This window comes from Dipteris shenzhenensis, chromosome 9 (genome assembly GCF_047967505.1).
Source record: "Dipteris shenzhenensis isolate YYH24624 ecotype China chromosome 9, Dip_SZ_1.0, whole genome shotgun sequence".
NCBI lineage: Eukaryota > Viridiplantae > Streptophyta > Polypodiopsida > Gleicheniales > Dipteridaceae > Dipteris > Dipteris shenzhenensis.
This window is the reverse complement of record NC_141604.1, coordinates 20,509,304-20,532,355: the sequence shown is the minus strand read 5'-3', so window position 1 is coordinate 20,532,355 and position 23,052 is coordinate 20,509,304. Positions and strand designations below refer to the sequence as shown.

At 44.4% G+C, this 23,052-nt stretch overlaps 1 protein-coding gene across 3 annotated transcripts in view; it reads left to right on the top strand.

Annotated features, from left to right (window-relative positions):
- Positions 1 to 22,795, top strand: part of LOC147898350 (protein PSK SIMULATOR 1-like) — a 171,742-nt gene extending 148,947 nt beyond the window's left edge. The window contains exons 6-13 of one of the 3 annotated variants that reach the window (XM_087379660.1): positions 5,026 to 5,123; positions 5,362 to 5,431; positions 14,183 to 14,283; positions 21,345 to 21,461; positions 21,653 to 21,732; positions 21,941 to 21,985; positions 22,081 to 22,348; positions 22,433 to 22,793. In XM_087379660.1, the coding sequence (XP_087235786.1) occupies positions 5,026 to 5,123; positions 5,362 to 5,431; positions 14,183 to 14,283; positions 21,345 to 21,461; positions 21,653 to 21,732; positions 21,941 to 21,985; positions 22,081 to 22,348; positions 22,433 to 22,696 (1,043 nt within the window). In that variant the 3' untranslated portion in view covers positions 22,697 to 22,793. Of the gene's footprint in view, positions 1 to 5,025; positions 5,124 to 5,361; positions 5,432 to 14,182; positions 14,284 to 21,344; positions 21,462 to 21,652; positions 21,733 to 21,940; positions 21,986 to 22,080 lie in introns of all 3 variants that reach the window. The other 2 variants (XM_087379661.1, XM_087379659.1) reach the window with 2 other exon arrangements.
- Positions 22,796 to 23,052: the final 257 nt, after the last annotated feature.

The following is a 23,052-nucleotide window of genomic DNA, read 5'->3' as shown; positions in this document are numbered from 1 at the left end:
GCAATGTTTGAAATTGAAATCAGATTTTGCCTCAGCTCTGGAACATACCAAACATCTCGGATATACTTAACTTTCCCATTATCAAGCTGAATGGGAATGTGCCCAACTCCGATGATGTCTTGAGAAGCATCATTTGCACATGTAACCTGTCTGCCATGAACAGGTGTGATGCTCTGAAACCACTCCTGGCGAGGAGTCATGTGCTTAGTAGCACCACTGTCGATATACCATCTATCACTTGCAACAAGGAAAGCATCCCCCCTTGATTGATTCTCAGCATTCAAATCCCCCCTGGCATCCATCTTCTCACTAAATGCAGCAAACACAAAATCCTATCACCTTGGACAAGATGAGCTTCACCATGTGCATCTGAAGCACGAGTTTCAGTGGGGGCAACAAAAAATTTCCGCTAGAGCTGTCCCTTTGCCTTCTCTTTTGATTGGCAATCCTTTTCTAACACTCTGCGATGTAATGTCCTTGCTTCTTGCAATAGTTGCATTTACCCTTTTTCTGATTTTTACTTGAACTGCTTGCATTGCCCTCCTTGGGCTGAGTTGTATGGCTGTGTTTTGCCTCAAACTTTTTCTGAAATTCGCCCTTTCCACTGATGGCAAGCGCTTGCACACCCTGACGAGAGGATTTGGCAAAATTTGAGCATCTCTCCTCTCCCTGCAACAAAAGCCCAACTAACTCGTTGAACAAGAGTGGGACTGCCCTGAGAACAATGGTCAATGAAGTGACCATATGAGGGTACTTAGCTATTGAGAGTAATATAGACAAGCTTCTTGTCTTCTATTTCCTCATCAATACTTGCGAGTTGATCACGTAGATCAGTGATCTTGGCAATATGATCAATGATGGCGTGGCCTTCCTGCATCTCAAGATCCTTGAGCTGATTTTGTCAAGGCAATGGACCTTGCCTCATTCTTAACATGATACGTGTTTGCCAATCTTTCCCATGCTTCCTTTGCATCCTTGCACGACTTGATAGTCGTCATAATGTGCCTCTTCACATTTGTGGCAATCAAAAACATCGCTTGGGCAATGCGGCGGTCAAACTTCTGCTCCTCCGTCGATGCTATGGGACTAGCGAGAGGGGCTGTAGCAATCTGCTGTCTGTCTGTAGTCTGACCCGAAGAAGTTGTGCTGGATGTAGATGAGCCTGTTGGCCTCACCTCATCCCCACTAACAATATCTCACAAGCCCTTACCAACCAAGATGTTCTTAAGCATGAATGACCACAAGGCATAGTTTGGTCCATCCAGCTTGTCACCCTTGGACAAATTGCCAAAACTGTTTGAAAGAGTCGACATGATGCAAAATGGGATACCCACAAGCTGCAAATGTACTTGCAAAAAGAACTGCAAGTCCCAAAAGTGCAATTGGCTGCAAATGTGCCTGCAAATCCCAAACTAATACTGGCTGCAAATGCAAAGTACGACTTGCTGCTTTGAAATGCCACTAACTGCACAATGCAATCACTACAAAAATGGCATCAACCAATCACTGCACTCTGCTGCAATCTGAAGTGCAATCCCAAACTGAAAATGCACAACCCAAATCTGAAATAGCGCACCCACGAGTGCTCAAATGCATCCAACGGAGCTCAAAGGCATCCACAACTGTAAAGTAATTGCAAATGCACCCAACAATGCAGAGTATGTGCAAATGCATCTGAGAGTGCAAGAGTATGGGCTGCAAAAACAGTCCCGAAGCGAAATACACAGCTCAAAACACTCACTGAAAGCGCACCTTGGCCCAAACCACCTGCAAAACAGTCCAATGACTGTGTGGGCACGCTGGAGATGACAAAGGAGCTGAACTGAGTTGTTTAGAGCTGAATGAAGCTGTCGGGAGTACTTTTCTTTTTTTTCAAAAAAGAGACTTCTATTAAGTAAGAAAGAAACCCGCTAGAGCAAGCTCTGTGCAGAAATACACCATGCTAAGCATGTAATAAAAACACCTCAGAGGAATGAGGTAGAAAGAAACCAAGGCTGAGGCTGAAAATGCCATCTCAACCCTGTAGAAGTCTCAGCAAAGAAGGGAGAGTCTCTCCAATCTCTGAGAAAAGTAACTCTCCTGGAGGAGGCTGCTTGAGATGATCCTTGCATGGTCACCCAAATGGCCATCAGAGTGTGTATCGTATCTGTCCAAGTACTGGCCAAGATCTGAGAAGGGTGAACTTGAGAACCCTCCAAAGCCTCAGTGCACCTGGCTCTCCAAATGTGCCATGCTGCAATGCTAGCTAGGATCTCCCATGGAGAGTTGACCGAGGAGTGAGTAGCTCTGAAAAGAGTGGCCGGAACATCCTCTAGAGAGCACGACTCCACAAGGTGTCGTCGGATGTGAAGAGCCCAAGAGGAGTCAAGTCTCTCAAAAAATACCTGGGGCCCTGAAAGAGTAAGCCAAGCCACTGATCCCCAGGTCATATAGAAATGTAGGCGAACAAAAGTGCTGAAAAGTCTTGCAATCCCCTTCCATATGATTCTCGCCTGTCTGCAATCCCATAGGCAGTGCTGTATTGTCTCCAAAGTAGAAAGGCAGCGAGGGCAAGAAGGGTCAGCTCCGAACTTGGACCTCCAATGGTTCACTGCTATCCCACCATGAATAAAAAGCCAAAAGAAGAGAGTGATTTTTCTATTCCGGTGGGATTTCCAGAGCCTCTGCCAAAAAATTCTCTACAAGTCAGTAGAAATCTGAAAGTTCTCCCAATGAGGAGCTCTGGTAGGCTTCCAACCCCTAGAGCTGAGCTGGAATTTCCTAGCATTATTGACCGTGCAACGAAAGAAGGGGATGCCCTTCTCTCGGTGCCCTTCATCTATCCATTCCGTCGGGAGTACTTTTGAATACAATACATGTGTAGAGAAGAGCCTGATGCTGTTGGAACACACCCGGGAGAGGTTGGAGCTGAAAAGAGTCTAGATCTGAGCAAAAACACCAAAAAACAGTTGGAAACGGCTCGAATCGCCTTCTAACAAGTCGTACGGACTCAAAATCAGGTTTCGACAAATCGTACGGACTCCCGGCACTGTCGCGCAACTATATGGACAGATATGTACGGACTGTACGAACAGATCCATACGGGCTGTACGGACAAAAACAGATTTAAATAACTGATTTTTTCTGCCTGAAATGGTGCAGGACAAGCTTGTTTGTATGCGGGCAGCTCAGAAATTTCGAAAAATGTCAAAATCGGACCTCAAAAGGTCAAAAACAGCCACTGGACTGTTGGATCTACCTCAAACGAAAGCTGGAGAGCTGAATGTGAGAACCAGGAATGCGCACTGGAGCAACAAGCTTGTGGGAGTCTAGAAGCAAGCATGGGAATGGGCTCTAGAGACGGAAGCGCTCTGATACCAAATGTAGGAACAAAGTGGAGATAGGTTGTGAACACAAGTGAGCAAGAGTGCACACACAAGAAAGCTCCAATAGAAATGTTCAAATGAAACAATACAAGTACTTGGTATATATAGTACCCAAGTACTACTAGTCAACCATACCCAAGTACTACTGGTCAACCATAGGGTTGACTTTATGCCTACAACACCATATCTTTGTAATCTCTTACAAAACACAAGTGAGCAAGGGTGCACACACAAGAAATCTCCAATAGAAGTGTTCAAATAAAACAATACAAGTACTTGGTTTATATAGTACCCAAGTACTACTGGTTGTAATCTCTTTTTGGATATCAGCTTTATTCAGCTTTGCTCCAAACTCCACATTTACCTCTTGCTTTGTCGTTTGAATTTTGATTTGAACTAGATCCTTGACTGTGGAGACTAATTGGGAGGTAGGTGGAGAATCCTTGCAAGATTTTGTAGCCTCATTAATTACCTCCTGCTTACCAAGTCCTTTAAGAACCTGGATTCTAGCTACAGCATATCGTCCTCATCAGCTCTCTCATTTGATCTTGTAAGAACAAAATATGTTTATGATATCCAATAATGAGCGCCCGAAAAGACCTCCTCAGCGATAAATAGTTGAGGAACTTATAAGATCTCAATTGAAGGATAAAGTAACGGTGTTAGCCAAAGTTAAGACTGCCAAGAACGATGGAAAGTGGGCAATGTACCACGGAGGAATAGCACTCATTAAGGAATTCAAATCAAAACCAAAAGACTCTCAGTCTTAAAATGATGTATGGCCAATTAGAATTTAGGTACTCTAAATAATTGGAGTTGCTTTATGCATTCCATGGGAGGTGCAATGTGCCCTCCCTAACGTGTTGTATTGGATGGTTTTTTATTGTCCCATAGACCGTTGGTCTCCTGTGGACATTAATAGACTTTCTTTCTTTCTTTCTTTCTCTCTCTCTCTCTCTCTCTCTCCTTCACCCCTGCTTGTATCCCACGAGCACAAAGCTTGCTTGGCACGTTGATAATTTTCTCAGCTTTCACTATGTTAGGCTCAGCTTCAGTATTTTCAATGAATAGTAGCGGTGACCACCTATCAGCACAATTCTAGGATTCATCCTCTTTTGATTAGGCATAGATCCATACAATGAGACATATTTAAGTTGAATTTGGATCCTATGTAGACTATAACCAGATTGCAAGAGTATAGTAGTTGAATAGGAGTGGATCGATGCACACAATCATTCCAAGAGGTTTCTTTTCTTTGGCTTTACAGTCAATAATACTAGGAAGTTATAGATTACAGTCAAAGGATGGAGACCACCTAGGGTTCCGCACTGGAAGAGATTTCATCTCTCTCCAGACTTGCTGAGGCTCTTTTGGAGAAGACTGAGGGATTTCCTTAGAAATAGGAAAAGCACTCTTTTCTTTTGACTTTTCTTTCATGGAGGGGTTGCAGTAAATCATTGTGCTTGACAAGTATCACAATTGTATGCAAGAGAGAATGCGCTATTGTAGAAGAACTTGTCAGTGGTGCTCTGATAGTGAAACCTCCAACGATTTACTGAAGCCTTTAAGTAAAACAATTTGTGTAACTGATGATTTGTATAATATTATTTCTGCAATAGATATTTACAATGTAATTATGTTGTGGTTCTTTGCTTTGTAGGGGATAGTATTGCAATTTTGCAGAGTGAATTGAGAAGCCAGAGGAAACATGTGAAAAACTTGATGAAGACATCATTATGGTCAAAGACATTGGAAGAGGTATTTGTTTCCTAATTCCATGGTCGAAGAGGAGGTTGTTTGACTTGCCTGTAAGGCATGCAATACTTAGAAGCAAAAGGGGAGGCATAGAATCCATGTAAACCAAAATCCTTGTGGCATATCCATGCATGTGGTTTCTTATTTTTTAGAACTGCAATAAGGTAAATGGCTATGGACGTCTCTCACAAGTTTGCAGATTCATGTCAAGGCCTAAGTGAGAAATAATGGAGCCTTTCAGGTGATCGAGAAGCTGGTAGACATGGTGTGTTTTTTACATGAAGAGATACAAAATTCTTTTGAAGGTGCAGGTATTAGTTCAATATTGCTTTTATCACTCCATTTCTACGACATTTTCTTATGGGCAATCTCAAGTAGTGTTTGTAAATCTTTTTAAAATATATGTGATTAAAAATATATGATGAACCTTTCTTTAGTTGCCTTCAAATGTGGCATAGTTACATGGGCGTTTTTATAAGGAATTTCTTAGACCAGTGTGTTCTTATGTATGTATACATGTAAGTCTTTGCTTATGCATGGTTTGTCTTGGTGACAACTGGGTACATCCTTCTTTCTCTTCTTTCATATCTTTCCCAGTTATGTTAGTAATCTGGTAAAAGTAAAATTTTAAACACCTGCCTACCAAGGTTGAACTAACCCTAGTGTATCACAAACTCAACCAAGGGTACTTCTAACTAACCCTAGTTAATTATTATCTGAAAGACTTTAAAGAAACTCTGAAGCGAGGCAATGGCATCGTGCGAGTTGCAGAGTCTGGCAAGGAGGGGGACATGTGAAGTGATGAGGTTCTTTCCCAAGGCAGCAGATTCGGTCTTGATGCAATTGCAAGCCAGAACCCGAGCAGGCCGTTTGGCTGTTGCCTCCTTCGACGCCATACAAAGCTCTAAAATTGATTTTGGGCAATAGAATGTATACTACTGCCATGGATATCTGGTCTGCGGGCTATTTGTAGGTCGTATCTCGGGATCATCAGGTACATAGACCTCTGAATAGAGAGAGAGACCTTTGATGTCAGTAGTAAGAGCATGAGTCGGTGTCGAAGCATCATCTTCTTCTTGGTCTTCACTTGTTGCAGCCCCAACCAAGTTGACATGATTCTTATGTTGTTGCTTGGCAAGCTTGTGGAAGCAGCAATCCTCGGTGTGACCAAGCTTCCCACAGTGATTGCATTTGAAAGGCTTGAATTTGCCTTTGCCTTTACCCTTGGAGTACAGTATAGTGGAGTCCGGAGTTTCTGCATACCGTCTATCATGATCAATAAGCATAGCAACCATATCATGATAACCCATTTGTGTCACACGCAATGCTGGTATGATCTCCCAGTACTTAGAATTTTACTCAATTCTCGAGAGGAGCACAACAACTTGATCATCTTCCCCTACAGGGGCCGCTAGACTAGCAAGCTGAGTGACAAGGAATTCCATATGATTCAAGTGAGTAAGAAGAGTCTTCATGCTTCATTTGCAGCTTGAAGAATCCTGTTTGAGGAATACCTTTGAGTTGATGATTTTGTTGCCGAACAATTCTCCAAACTTATCCCATAAGTCGTGAGCACTGGAATCAAAATCAAAATGATGAATAACGTCATCATCCAACCCTAAACCAATGAAAGAAAGAGCTTTGTCATTCAAATTCTCCCATTGTACAATTTTCTTTTCATCTGATTGTGACTTTTTCTACTTGCCACACACAACATTCCACACTCCATCTTTCACAAGTACAAGATGCATCTTTGTTTGCCATGTAGGGAAATTCTTACCATTAAACTTCTCGAACGAAATGGTAGTTGATTTGAAAGACTCCATGGTTGGAAAAAAGTAGAAATGCAAGTGTAACTATGGAAAGATTACCTTGATAAGTTCTTCATGAGCTGGAGCAAGTCTGGAACTTCTTCATGGCAAACAAAAGTAGAAGGACAGCAGCTCCAAGAGAATGACGGGTAGAATACGGGGACCAACTTGCGGGCAGCAGCTCCAAGAGAATGTTGGGCAGGAGCAAATGGCGAGGGCTGGAGCAAAGATCAATGATGAAGAGGATGGACAGCTCCACGTTGAGCTGGCTACATCATGCTTGGGCTGTCAAATCATTGAGCTATAAAATTCGCACGCAGAAACAAATTTCGTCACTTCTTGCAAGGGCTGTAACTTTTCACAGAAAACTCCAAATTTGTAGTAAGGTCCTCTACGACTTTGATGAAGACATAAAACCGTGATTTTGCTTCTAGATCCGCATAGAAGCATCACATCGTCTGCAGGTCATAGAAAGATGTAGCTAAAGGAAGGAGAAGAGAGGTGGTAGATCATGGCGTGGAGAAGAGAATTCAAGGAAGGAGAGAAGAGGGAAGCCTTCCAAGGAGGAGGAGGTAGAGTAGCTTGATTGGCCTCCCTCACCTCAATCTCTTGGAAGGGAAAGGAAAAGAGAGAGCAGGGCTAGGAACATGGCTCTGATACCATATGAAAGATCATAGTGGTAGGGAGAGAAGTAAGCTAACACTAGGAATGGAAAGGAAAGATAACAAGCATAATGGAAAGAAAATGAAAGCAATGGACAAGTACTCACATGATACCAAAGAGCTTGATGTTGATTGGTGTAATAGACAATAGACAAGTACAACACTATATAGTGTGATACTAGACTCTAGAAAGCCATACTGTATATGGGATAACTCCCAATATGACACGTGGCATGTCTAGGACTCACTAGACTATAAAACACACCTACAACACTCATTTTAGACTCACTTTGGCTTCATATTCCAACAAGATCAACCTCTGAACACGCTCAAATTTTAGCCTCTGAGTTACATGGGGTGCACAGTTTGATGACTGTCATTTGTCATGTTTTGTTCTTGGTTCCATTCCAATAGTCTCTCACCTTGCCTTCATGGGGGGGTGTTGGAATATGAAGCCAAAGTGAGTCTAAAATGAGTATTCTAGGTGTATTTTATAGTCTAGTGAATCCTAGACATGCCACATGTCATATTGGGAGCTATCCCATATACACTATGGCTTTCTAGAGTATAGTGCCACACTATATAGTGTTGTACTTGTCTATTGTCTATTACATCAGTCAACATCAAGCTCTTTGGTATCATGTGAGTACTTGTCCATTGCTTTCATTTTCTTTCCATTTCATTTCCATTATGCTTGGTATCTTTCCTTTCCATTCCTAGTGTTAGCTTGCTTCTCTCCCTACCACTACGATCTTTCATGCCTCTAAGTCTATACCATGCTCAATGGCCTCTGAGTTAGCATGGGAGCCATGTCTAGTTCTAGACCGTCATTGCATAGTTCGGTGACCGTGATTGTCATGTTCTGTTCTTGGTTCCCTTCCCGTAGCCACTCACCTTTCCTCCATGGGGGGTGTTAGGAAATGGAGTCAAGATGAGTCAGTTTGGTGTGTTATAGTGAGTTCAAGTGTGCTTGTGTCCTATAGTCCTAGGGTGTCCTACAGTTGTGTGGGTGTGAATGTGTCTAGCAGGTAAGCAATCATTGCTACCTCCTAGAGTTAGATGACTTAGGTGTGTGAGATGGAGCTTGAAGAGACATGGCGGTAGGAGAATGCCAAGCTAACTAGGAACGGAATGCAAATATGGAAAGCATAATGGAAAGGAAAAATGGAAAGAAAATGAAAGAACAAGTGCTAGGCAATGATAACCAAAATACTCACATGTAGATAGCTTGATGTTCACTGATGTCATAGACAAAGACAAGTACAACACTATATAGTGTGACACTAGACTATAGAAAGCCATAGTGTATATGGGATAACTCCCAATATGACACGTCCCATGTCACTAGACTATAAAACACACCTAGAACACTCATTTCAGACTCACTTTGGCTTCATATTCCAACACCCACCCATGAAGGCAAGGTGAGAGACTACTGGAATGGAACCAAGAACAAAACATGACAATGACAGTCATCAAACTGTGCACCCCATGTAACTCAGAGGCTAAAATTTGAGTGTGTTCAGAGGTTGATCCAAGCACTCTCATGACTTGAGACTCAACATGCTCAGAGGCTCACGTTATAGCATGGCTACCTGACCAGCTCATAGGTCTACGAATACACCAACATCCTGGAACTTAGCCAGGCCTGATAACGAGACCTATCAAAGCCAATGCATATGGCTCCCATAGTACATCCCCCATTGGCTTCATAACATGACATGTTAGGAAGCCACACACAAAAATAGGAAAACCAATACATCTTTTTAGAAGGACTATCAAAGGTAGAGGACCTTTAGACTCAATGAAAACCAAACACTCAATACATATCATTTTAGGAGGACTACCTAGGGCAGAGGACCCCAAAATATATCAAGCTGTAGTAATAAAAAAATAGATCTCTTATGATAAGAGATGTCCTCCAAGTAGCCACTGCACATGTGTGCTCATCCCTGCGAGTCGATGAGGATGTCGATGAAGGGCTAGGTAGGAATGTCCCAATATGTATTGGTGAAGTCCATGGAGTAGCTACATGGAGCACTCACATAATGACTCTCAAAATGCTGAAAGGAGAGTCACCAATGTCGAAGTAGAAGCCTCAGGTACCATGACCAATCGGGAAGTCAATCAATGCGAACTACCTTAGGCACCAATTGAATAAGCAATGTTGAAGAAGTCACTTGTTGATGTAGAGTTGTCTATATCAAACTCGATGTAATGCACTAATTAGAGAGATCACTGTAGTGGAGTGTGTTGGAGTAGTATCAGTCAAAAGTGGAGCTCGGGCACCAAGGACAATCGGGTGGTAATCAGAGAAGTCGGGAAGTGTTTAATGTTCACATCAAGCTCGGAGAAGCTCCAATAGAATGTCGGGAAGAAGCAGCAAATGGTGGGCTGGAGTAGAGGTCAATGATGAAGAGGATGGACAGCTCCACGTTGAGCTGGCTGCATCATGCTTGGGCTGTCAAATCAATGAGCTCCAGAACAAAATTCGCGCACAGAAATAAATTTCGTCACTTCTTGCAAGGGCTGTAACTTTTCACAGAAAACCCGGATTGCAATGATGTAAAAGCAAAATTTGTAGTACTCAAGGTTCTCTACAACTTTTCTGAAGACACAAAGCCGTGATTCTGCTTCTAGAACTGCATAGAAGCGTCACATCGTCCACAGGTCACAGAAAGATATAGCTAAAGGAAGGAGAAGAGAGGTGGCAGATCATGGCGTGGGGAAGAGAGCTCAAGGAGAGAAGAAGGCAGCCTTCCAAGGAGGAGGAGATAGAGTAGCTTCATTAGCCTCCCTCACGTCAACCTCTTGGAAGGGAAAGGGAAAGAGAGAGCAAGGCTAGGAACATGGCTTTGATACTATATGAAGAGACATGGCAGTAGGAGAATGCCAAGCTAACTAGGAACAGAATGGAAATATGGAAAGCATAATGGAAAGGAAAAATGGAAATAAAATGAAAGGACAAGTGCTAGGCAATGATAACCAAAATACTCACATGTAGATAGCTTGATGTTGAATGATGTCATGGACAATAGACAAGTACAATACTATATAGTGTGACACTACTCTAGAAAGCCATAGTGTTTATGGGATAACTCCCAATATGACACATGGCATGTCTAGGACTCTCTAGACTATAAAACACACCTAGAACACTCATTTTAGACTCACTTTGGCTTCATATTCCAACAGAGGTCTAGTGTCCTCCTAGTCCCAGGTGCTGCTCCTCAAAGATCAACTGAGGGCAGCCACTAATCCGACGGATACACATGTCTGATCGGACCCGGAAAGACTTCAAGAGCTCACAAGGTTCTTGAATAGCGAGCACGCATCCTTGTGGTAGCACTACATCGAACAATTGTGCTAGATCCTCCAACCCAGATGCAAATCCATGGTGGTGCTCTAAAACAACAAGCCAGAGCCTGTTGATGTAGGAACAAGAATGGAGAAGAGTTGTGAACAATGGAGAACAAGAAATGAATACAAGTGAACTCCAACTAAAATGTTCAACCAACTTCTTCTCAAGTTTCTGCCATGCAGATGAGCCCTCCTCTCAAGGGAGTTGGGTGGTTGAAGTTGATGATGAGGGAAAACTTAACTGTGACCGTTCCATTTTGACTGCTTCCTTTGGGAAGTCTTGTAGTGAGGCATGTTCAGGGAGTTTGTCAACCAACCTTATAGCAATGGTAGGGGGTAATGCTTTCAAAAACCCCCCCTTCATGATAGCATCATTAGGTAGCACAGACATCTTTGCCGCCAAGACCCTCATCCTTGTGTACATCTCAGAGATGCTTTCCCCAGGCTTCATGGTGTCAGTGGACAACGATCATATGTTCAAACTTCTCCAATTTGAAAGTCCTTAGAAACTTCTCCCTTAGAGCTGTCCAAGTTTGAGAATGGTCAGCCAAAAATTGGCTATGAGAAATTTCCTCACATGAACTTCCGCATCCTCATGCAAGTGACCTTTGAAATTATGAGTCTTCACATGGGCTTTGTTGAGTAACTCAAGAAGTCTGGCTTTTTCTCCAGGACTGAGAACCACCGCACTCACCTTGAAAGCTGAGGTAGAAGGAAGAGCAGAAGGGCCTCCCAAAGGAGCGGTACTCAATGTGGGTACCATGGAGACATATGGTGGAGTGGCTAGTGAGACAACACACTGTGTAGGAGACCACACTAGTGCAGTTACTATTGATGTAGCCATAGTGGAGATAAACGGTACTGCATATGTTGTAGGCATTACCGTTGCGAAAGTAGATGGTGAAGACATGGGGAACGTGGGGGTCAATGGGGATGTAGAGGCAGTTGGGAAGGAGAAGGAAGGGGTCGAAGCCATGTAGGATGGATAAGAAGCAGTAGGGAAGGGTAGAGATAATGGCAACAGTTGGGACATGACCGGAGCAAAAGGTAAACCCACGGGTGTTATGGATGTAGAAACCAGACTCAAAGGATCAGGGTTATGCATGGCAAACAAAATGGCAGCTTGAAACCTAGATGTCAAGTTCGGCGCTGAAGTGGGTATTACTCCCATTGAATTGGTTGCAGTGGCTACTGATGAAGAGATTGTTGCAACAGGAGATAAGGGGCTGTCTTGACCTTGATGCACGTCCGAGGAACCCTCGTCCTTAGTACTTTACTCTTTCATCCATACCCCGCTTTGTACTTCTTCTTCTTCGGAGTCGGTATTTGACCACCACCTATCTTGTTGGTCCAAATAGATGATAGTCTCAATGAAGTTACTTGCTCTAGCTACAGCTCAGGGTTCACTTTGTGCTCTTCCTGAGGACTTTGCAAACTTCTGTCTCACCTAATGCTTTTTGTATGGAGTTTGGTCAGCCAGAAGTCTCCTGTCCACTCTCCTTAAGTACCTCCCAGTTCTCTCACTTGCTCCTTCCAGGGTGTCAAAACTACTCAGCATAAGAACTCTCTCTTCTAGGACCCCAAAGCTCCACTTCCCTCTTCCTACTCAACACCAGCAGTGTCCCACCATGATCGCCATAAACTATTTGAGGGGGGAGGGGTTCCTATCCTTCTGGAGGTGTTGCCAGAAGCCAAAGGCCGCTGGTGTGAGAAGCATGAGTGCTGCAATGCTCCAATGCAATGGATCACACGGAGTGCACCGTGCAGTGATGTGTGGGTGTTGTAGGTAATATTGCAGTGAATTGCGCCGTATGAGTGCACTATGCTATGAGAACTCCACAATATGAGCATAAGAAGAGGCAGTTTGCATGCACTAGTAAATAATCTTCATATCAGAAAGAGACAGAAAGAATGAGAAAGTGACCAAGTTGACCGAAGTACATGTCACTGGACCAGCACCCACAGGTCACAAGTCACAATTCACAAGAACACACAGGTCTATCCCCATAGTGGACAGAGAGGTACACATAGGTCTCTCCACACTCTCCCCTCGGGGAGCTCGTAGATCCAGCCTCTATCTCTCCTCACACTCTCCTCTCTCTCGCTCCCCTGCCAAATGCCGAATGCTCAATGCTCTATGCTGAATCTTGAACCCCCTCTCCTCCTCCTTCATCCTCATCCGTCTGCCTTGGAGGGTCCCTCTTCGCTAAGAATCTCCCTCCTTTCTCCTGATTGGTCGTCCTCCTATCTCCTTAGCTGTTGAGGATAGCTGTTGGCGCTACTGGCTCTCTTGATGGCTCCAGCGACTTCCTGACTCGCCAGCCTCTTCTAGTCAAGATGGTGTAAATACTCCATGTGCAGGTGAGCTGGATCACCACATCACTGAACCACCGTACACGTTTTCACCACACCATGTGCAATTGTAAATATTCCTAATTGCTCCATGTGCTGAGCTCACTCTTCGTGTGCGCAGCTCTCGATGAGATTGCCTTGGGCATGGTACTCTTGGTTGACCTGTGGTTGACATGTGTCGCGCATGGTTGCCTCGGATATGGTACTCCTAGATGAACCCATGGGTGACACATGTCACGCATGATTGACATCTGGTCAACGCTTGATGTCATGTGGCTGACATGTGTTGACACATGGTCAACATGTGGTCAACACCTGAAGATAGCAATTGCTTGGGGTGTCTCTATTGTAACAGTGGCTTTGATTGCTCACCTACTAGACACATTCACACCCATACAACTGTAGGACACCCTAGAACTATAGGACACAATCACACTTGAACTCACTAGAACACACCAAACTGACTCATGTTGACAGCATTTCCTAACACATCTTAGGAGTACATGCTGCTCATTTTCTACCTCCCCTTTGGGACAGATTTTGCAGGTTCTTTCCTCTCCGGAGATCTTGGGTCTTGCCCACCTACCCCTCTCTTCCTCGAGATCATTTGATCATGTGAACTAGTTTTGATTTTATTTTTTTTCAAAAAGATTACTTCATTAAGTATGAAATAAAACCACAAGAGCAAGCTCAAATGCAGGAAACTAGTTCTGATTTTACAGATTAGATGCCTTTAAATACTGATATATCTTCTCCGAGGTGTTTTTGCATTTTTTAGCTGTCCATTGAGTTGATTTCCTGTTTATAGAATTGAGAGAGAAAGAGAGAGAGAGAGAGAGAGAGAGAGAGATTCATGTATTTCTTATGTGCTTTGCAGGAGTGCAAACCACCTTCATAGAAAAGCAACCTTCCGAAACGCTTGGGTCTCTTGGTCTTGCCCTGCATTATGCGGGCATTGTCAACCAAATAGATAGTATGGTATGAAAATTTCCTGCCTTTTCCCTGCCATACAAGGGTGAAAAGGTCATGCAACTTGATTGAATAATGTATAATATTTGATACATGTCTTCTTTCAAATAGAAATTAGATTTAACCAATCTTATATGCATGGTAAGATAGTGTTAGCTAGATGCCTTGGATGTGGCTAGGAGTTACGTCATATTATAGTTTATGTACTGCAGAATTAGTTGGGTTGCATGCCAACGTTGAATTGGAAGAAAACACGAAAGACTTCAAAATGAACCTTTTTCAAATAGTTCACACTAACACAAACCACAAATTGGCAATTACCAAATTTCTATCAATAACATAGTCAGAAAGGATTAAAAACAAAAACAAAAACATTGTAAAAGAGTAAGCAAGGTAAAAACTGTAAAAATATCCAATCCTCTGCAAAGAAAAAAGAAATTGAAAGACCCTTGTCATAAAAGCAAAGAAACCAAGGATCCATTTGGATTCTTCTTTGGAAATTGTAGGAACAACCTGTAAAAATGAGACTACACATTCTTTACCATATCGTTTTGTCTAAAATAAAAAGAGGGGGGGGGGGGGGGGGGAGAGGGAGGGAGAGAGAGAGAGAGAGAGAGAGATGATATGATATGATAGGATATGATATTATTAATGTCCATTGGATACCCAACTGTATCTTTATGACAAAGGATGATTCTATTACATTTGCAGCTCTGCAGATATCTGTCAACAATATTTTTCCATGTGTTTGTGTCCATTGCTAGTGTGTGTTCCTTGGCCAAGACACTATTGAAAAGTCCTAAGATTTTTAAATGTAGAATCATACCATTTTTGTTGCATGTGTGATTAATCATCTGTATCTTGTATTTTGGTAGATGAGAAGTATGTGGTGCTCATCGTGCATCTCTCATGATGGGCATAGTTTGCAAACTCTGTCCTCTCTAGCACATCCTCCCATTTACTAGTGTTCAACCAATCTCTAGCTTGTAACCTGGAGGAGTGTGAGCCATGAATGCGTGCGAAGAGAGTCGTGGAACACTCATGTTCGAAATCCTTTTGCAACTGCTGTAGCTCATCTTTTGAAAAAGTGACAGTTCTCATGGCCGGTGTGAGCGGAGACAGATTGACTGAATGGGAACCCATTCGTCAATCGAGGTGTGTTGGCCGATTCAAACACAAAAAATAAAAACTCCTTCCGCTTTCCTGAATCCCAGGAGACCCCTATAGGAGAATAGGGGTAATCCACAAGAAGGAGAGGGTGATGAAGAAGGGAGGAGGGAAGAGGAGGGGAAGATAGGGGAGAGGAGGAGTGGAGGAGAGGGGGAGAAGAGAAGTAGAGGAGAGGGGAAGGAGAGGGCTGTCGACGCTTCCTCAGGACCTCGCCCCCCACCTCAAGGATGTTCGTTTGTTGGGACGGGGTTTCTTTCAGGTGTGCCTAGATTCCCCGGACGTCACAAGAGACCTGCTACAGGCCGGGTTTCTACTTCTAGGCTACAGGAGGATCTTCTTGTTTCCTTTCCAATTGGGATTTGACCCAATTGAAGAGGACAAGCAGGGAGTTTCTGTTTTCATCAGGTTCCCTGGTCTTCCCTTAGTTTATCAATGGCTTCTTTCAGTTATCGGCGAGAGGTTTGGTGTGGTGGCAGAGATCCCCCCTCTTCGTGGCGAGCCCTCTTCGGCTGCTGAGGCGGTCAAGATGGACGGGGTTCCTAGGGTTAGGGTCATTGTCCAGGACCCCAATATTTTAGATGACCAGATCATGCTACAGCGACCCGATGGGTCTTTCTTCCACCAGAGATTTGAGGTTGCAGGTCGGCAGGACCAGTGTAGGATTTGCAGATCCTCGGGGCACTTCACCAGAGATTGCCCAAAGAAGAAAAAGAGGCCCACAAAGCAACCAGCTCGTACTAGCTTACAACAGAGAGCTGGAGATGGACATACCGCTCCATAGACACGGCCTCAGACACGGGCTCTCCCCTCTCCAAATGCTACTCGAGTCCCTTCGGCACCCCGCGCCACCTCTGGCCCACGGTGGGTTCCGGTCGCGGCTAGGCCTTCTACTCTAGTTCACTCCTCCACCTCTTCGGAGGCTACCCCCTTGGAGCCTCAGGAGGAGACCACTGTTCAGGAGCCTTGTTCGACTCCACCCTTGGATCAAGCTATACCTTCCTCAACAGCGCAGGTTGTTGGCACCTCGTCTGCACCACTTTTTGATCAGGATCCAGTACAGGTGCCTCCCTCTTTGGATAGAGGGAAGGGGGTTTTACATTCTTTTCTTGCTTCGGTAGGAATCCTTCGTACCCCCTCCCCAGGATTGGCTTAGCGGAACCCCTCCCCAGGACTGGCTCAACGGAACTCTTTTTCCGCTTTGGAAGACCTCTCTAGCCTCCCAGATGATGATTTTATACCCTCTACTTTTGGAGAGCCAGTTATCGGCTTCCCTGTTGAGAGATCCTTCTCTCTCTCTCACCTATGGACTTTCCTCCCCTCGAACCTCGTGTGTATGGCAGGAGGTCTGCTCCGGTAGAGCCTTCTGTTTCCGCCACCAGTTCGGGTAAGGTATTTCAACCCACTTCCTCCCGCCGACGAGGATAGCCAGTTGGAATATACAGGGATTGGGCGGCATCCCTCATTGCCATCGCAGAAAGCTGATCAGGAATCAGCTCCATCCAGGTGTTTCAGGTGGTTCCCTAGACATTCTTTTCTTCAGGAACACAAACTGGATATTAGAGATTGCTCCAAGTTAGGTAAGCTGCTCTAGGGCCGGACTTTTTGGCTTCCTGCCTTGGGAACGAGAGGAGGTAGATGCATTTCAGTTTCAGACTCTGTTCTCCCTTTGGTCATTGGACACGGTACCATAACCCTCTCCAGGGCCCAATGGGTTTTACTTATGATTGACGGACGTAAGGTTGGTTTCCTCAACCTTTATGCTCCGAACAACAGAGGGGACCGTGCTTTGTTTTGGAAAGAGTTGCTCTCGTGGGCTGACATTGCGGATTCATGGATTATTGGAGGTGACTTCAACATGGTTGAGGCACCTTCGAATAAGAAAGGGGGCAGAGAAGGTGGTATCCACTCCCTTGAGAGAGCAACCTGGGATGCCTTCTTGTTCAGGTTCAGTGTCAGAGATGTTTGGTCATATGATGCATTTCTTGTTCAGTCTCAGTCACTTTTGTTTTCATGGTCGAACCATAGGGTGCAGATGCCTATCCATGCTCGGATTGACAGATTCTATGTGGGTGACTGTGCTCTTGATAGAGGGGGGACAGTTTGCATTGCACCCGGTGTTTCCACTTCATACCATTTTCCGGTAATTTTGTCCATTTCAGAGCCTCATCTGAGAGGACGGTCTCACAGTATCAGGATCCTAGACGCCTTATACACGGATGAGACTCTCACAGAGGCAGTGTTGGAGATCTGGGTTTCTCATATTCAGGGGGGTTTGGCCGGTCCTTCACATGTGGCCACAGCACTTGACAGTATTAGCGACTTCTATCACTCAGTTGCTAGTGCTCTCGGCAGGTGAGGTACTCAGGCGAGAGATCGGTATCCACCGGCAGTTGGCAGCCCTTCAAAGGGAGGAGCAGAAACGACCTTCAAATGCTTGGATATAGGAGCGCCTTGCTGCGGCAAGGGCTCACTTGCAGACCTTACTTGATCAGAGAGCAGAGTATGCCTTCCATGCACGGGAGTCCTTTTGGATACAGATGGGAGGGAGAGTCAATAAACACTTTTTCTGTACACTTGACCCCAAACATAGTAGAGAGAGTGTCAGGCAACTTATTGACTCTAACGGCATTTTGCAGTCCCATCTGGAGACCGTCATGCATTTAGCGACAGATTTTTATACCTCCCTTCTTTCGGCAGATCCGAACTCACAGGCCAGGGAGGTGGCTAGAGATGAAGTTTGGCAGAGTTTACCTGTGTTAGTCACCCCAGAGATGTTATGCTGACTTGATGCACACTTTACCAACACAGAATTCAAGACTGCTCTTTTTGCCCTTCATAAGGGCAAGTGCCCTGGTTCCGATGGTCTTACTCCCTCTTTTTTTATAGCCTTTTGGGATATGATAGGTGATCATATTACTTCAGCCCTGCAGGGCATTTGGGACTCGGGGGAGATGCCTGACTCACTGACCGAGGGACTCATTCACCTTATCCCGAAAGGTGGCAACAGGAATTTTGTATCCCATTGGAGACCCATCACTCTTTTGGGCACTCTTTACAAAATCCTTGCCAAGGCGATCAGCATCCGACTACAGCCCCTTCTTCCAGATCTCATCCATGATACTCAGACAGGCTTTATGCATGGGAGGAGCATTTTTGATAATATCTTTTCCTTTTGGGAAGCCACAGAGTGGTCTATGCAGAGTGGACAAAGGCTAGCAGTTTTACTCTTGGACTTCGAGAAAGCCTATGACAGAGTAGATTGGGGTTTTCTTGAGGGCACTCTTCTACGGTTTGGATTTTCAGATGCTTGGATCAAAGGGGTGGCCTCCCTTTACAGATCAGCGCACAGCCAGGTTTTGATTGGAGGGGTAAGGGGTGACAGGTTTCAGATTTCCAGATCAGTTCGTCAGGGATGCACTTTAGCCCCCTTCCTCTTTCTTTTTGTGGCAGAAGCTATGAGTATCTTCCTTAGATCTCAGGCTGAGCTTTTTGGGCCGAGACTGCCCTTGAGACAGGAGCAGGAGCTTTCTGACTGTGAGTTGGCTGATGACACTGCTATTTTTATTCAGGCCTCCTTGCAGTCACTTGATTCTTTCCGGAAAGCCTTGGATATTTTTCGCTCAGCTGCAGGGGCACACATTAACTGGCATAAATCCTTTGTCTTTTGGATCAGTGATGAGGACACTCCAGGTTGGGGAGTTGACATTGGTTTTTCCTGGATTCAGAAGGGTGTTCCTATCAGGTATTTGGGATGCCAGGTAGGATTGGACATCTCTCCAGCACATCAGTTTGCCCCAGTACTAGAAAGTATAAGGAAAAAGCTCCTTTTCTGAAGCTCTGTCAAACTCGACCTTGCATCTAGAGTTGTGGTAGTGAACGAGGTTCTCTTGGCCACCTCTTGGTTCGTGTGTTCTTGCTGGTGCTGGTCTAGGGATTGCATCACTCAGCTCATCAGACCAATCAGGAATTTTTTATGGAGTGGACTTGATGGCACAGCACATGTTGCAGCAAGGGTGGCCTGGGAGCTATTATTCTCCCTACATGTGAAGGGGGCCTTAATGTCATTGACCTGGACTTGCAATGTAGGGCTTTGCTTTGTAAGGTGGTGGTGAGGGGACTCATGCCTGGGCAGGAACCTTGGAAGGATTTCTTTTTTGGACGCATTCAGGCTTGCACACCAACCTTGGGAGATGATTGGGTGGACAGCCCTCGATGGATTTTCACATCAGCCCCTCTCAGATCTCCTGCCTCTCCTCTCATGACTGCCATCCTGAAAGCTTGGGGGAGCTTCAGGAACACTCTTCGAAGGATTCCACCTTCTACCGTTGAAGAGATTGATAGGCAGTCGATCATTTGGAATGATAGTATTCTTGACGAGCATGCCAGACCACTGGGCACTTCCCATTACATGCAGTGGTCTAAATGGGAGAGAGGCCCCGCCTACACAGTAGGCACTTGGAAATCTTTTATCAGGCTACCTGTGGATTAGAGATTGCAGTCCGTGAGTCACCTCAGAGGGGTAGCACGCAGGATTCAGCAGATAGATGCAGCCATCCCGGTGGAATGGACAGTTGAGCTGCCTATTACTTCCACCACTTGGATGGGGGCTTTTTCGAGGACATCAGTTCCTTTATAGGTGATCGCTCTCCGAGGTCTCGGGGAAGACGCACTGGTCTTTGATGTTGGGGATGTAGGCTTACTTTCTATATCCAAGGATGGCATTCTTCTTGAGGTTGCCTTTCAACCTGTCAAGATTGCTGGTTTTGTGGACCTTGGAGTGGGCTTGCAGTGGTACTTAGACCCCGACCCTCTGCTCTTGGCCTTGGGATCCTGGAGGTTGTGGTTATATGGAGGTGCACCTACCAGATGCTTGCAGTGGGACCCAGGAGAGTGGGAATGGATAGATCATGGGCACCGAGAGAGGGGGATTCCCTTCTTTCGTTTCACAGTTGGTAATGCCAGGAGGTTTCAGCTGAACAGTAGGGGTTGGATTCCCTTCAGAGCCCCCCATTGGGAAAGCTTCTTCATCACCGCAGACTTGCGTAGAAATTTCTGGAGGAGGCTCTGGAAATCCCTCAGAAATAGAAAGATCACTCTTTTCTTTTGGCTTTCTATTCATGGAGGGATTGCAGTGAACCTGTGGAGATAACGATTTGGGGCTGATCCCACTTGTCCTCGATGCCATTATGCAGAGGAGTTAGTGCGACATTGCCTTTGGGACTGCAGTCAGGCGAGGACTGTTTGGAAAGGGGTTGCTCGGATACTCAGCATCTTCACACTTCCCCTTTCTTCATGACTTGTGGCTCGGTCGCATGGTTATCTCTTACCGAGCCCCAGGTGTTTTATGAGGGTGAGCCTTCTTCTTGGGCACTCTCGGTCCGCCGGCAGGTGATAGAGCCCTGCTCTCTATAGGATGTACCACTTACTCCCTTCAGAGCTTCTCATGTTTCAGTGGACACCTCTTGGGAAATTTTGGCTAGCATTTCCTCTTGGCACATTTGGAGAGCCAGATGTACTGAGGCCTTGGATGGCACCCAGATACACCCATTAGAGGTGTTCACGGGTATTTGGTCTGACACGGTTTACACTTTGATAGCCATATGAGCTAGCATGCAGGGCCCTTCACGGGCAGCCTCTTCTAGAAGGACTATATTTCTTCGAGTTTGGAGAGGTTCTCCCTTTTTCTTGGAGGTTTCTACCGGATTGAGATGGCACTATCAGCCTCAATCCTTTCTTTTGGGCTCTTGAGCTTTTCGTGCATTGCATGATGTATCCCGTATGGAGCTTGCTCTAACGGTTTTTCTTTAATACTTAATAGAAGTCTCTTTTTGCAAAAAAAAAAAAAAAAAGAAAGAAATTGTGCCCAATATTGTGACGCCATATATCTTCACACTGCACAGGTATCACAATCAGGTTATATCCCAATGAATGCAAGGGATAACTTGTATCAAAGTTTGCCACCAACAATCAGGGGATCTTTGCAGCTTAGATTGTCAAGATTTCAATTGAAGGATGAGGTAAACATTTGATAAATTCAGCAGTGCTATATTGTAATTAGTATTGCTTAACATAGACAAGTCTGAATCTTTTGCATGTTTGTGTTTCCATACTAAGTGCATAAAAAATCCTCAAGTGAAAAATAGTAAGAGTCACAAGTGGTGTGCGAGGCTTCATAAACTTAACTCTTTCATTACTGTTCGCATTTAAGCTGCGTACCATGACAAAAATAAAAGCCAAGATGGAGGAGACATTATCTTGGCTTGTACCCCTGGCAACAAATACTACCAAGTGAGTTCAAGTACAAATCCGTTGGTATAAAGTGGGCACAATTGTTCATCTATTGCTTGTCTGCAATGTTTCATCATGATTTACTGGAAATTTTTGTATTTTGTGTTTCATTACTCTTTTGAACAAATATGGCAGATGGCAACAGCACTTTTTTTTTAAATTTTATTATTCATGCTCTAATTGATCTCTTGTTCTTGCTGACCTACAGAGTACATCACGGTTTTGGATGGGTTGGAGAATGGGCTGGTACAGGGTGAGGTTTCTGTCAGTATGTAGACAGCAAGGTACATATATTTGCAGTCAGATTCAGAAAATTCCAAGAAACGCGCTTACAGGTTCGATATGCAGGTCAACTTTGGAGCAACAGCTTCCAGGAGATACACAGCTTGCACTTCTTCAAACTTTACACCATGCAAACAGAAAAGTCATGGAAGACTATCTCCTAGAACTTATTGTATTGCTTCATCACCTTGTCATTTTGGCAAGGAGCAATGCTCCTGGCATCAAATCCCTGACACACTCTCCACTTTTACAAAAATCTCTGCCTCAAGGAGAGAAGCCTTATGGAATTGAAACCACACAACAGGTAGTCACACAGAAACTGTCTCCACCAATAGGTTCTTCATTTCTTCAAAAATCTCTCCCTCAAGAAGAGAAGCCTTATGGAACTGAAACCACACAGCATGTAGTGACAAAGAAACTGTCTCCTGAAGATTGTGACATGCTGAAACTTGTAGCTGAGAAGAAATTCACACCTCGAATCAGTAAGAGTCAAGAATTTGACAAGAAAACAAGGACTAGCAATTCATGTCTCCTAATGAAAAGCAATAGCCATTCTCGGTTTACACCGACAACATATGACTCTTCAAAAGTTGTAAATCATGTGCGATTACTTCCGGTTATAAATTTTGAAACTAACAAAATAAAAGCCCTTGATTTTATAGACCGAGTTGACAATATATAATGTTCCTATAACAGCAGCAGAGGCAGAGGGTTTCTTCTGCAGATCCACGTCTGTAAATTGTACTTTCCTAAATAATGGAGGTGTCTTAAATTTGAGATTTTCTATTTACCAGATTGATAAATTCTAAAGCATTGAATTTTGCAAGGATCACTTAGCTTCTGTTCATTTGTTGTTGACAGTTCAAATCTTCATGCATGTTCATAAACGTCCTGGTATACCTTTATCCAATTCAAGAAGCATTAGATAGCTTGTTGTTATTAAATACATGACTTTTTCTTGTTAGGTCAAAGAAAATGTGTGAGAAGAGAGCAGGAGTATATCCACGAAAGGGGCTACCTCCCCCTTATGATAGAACA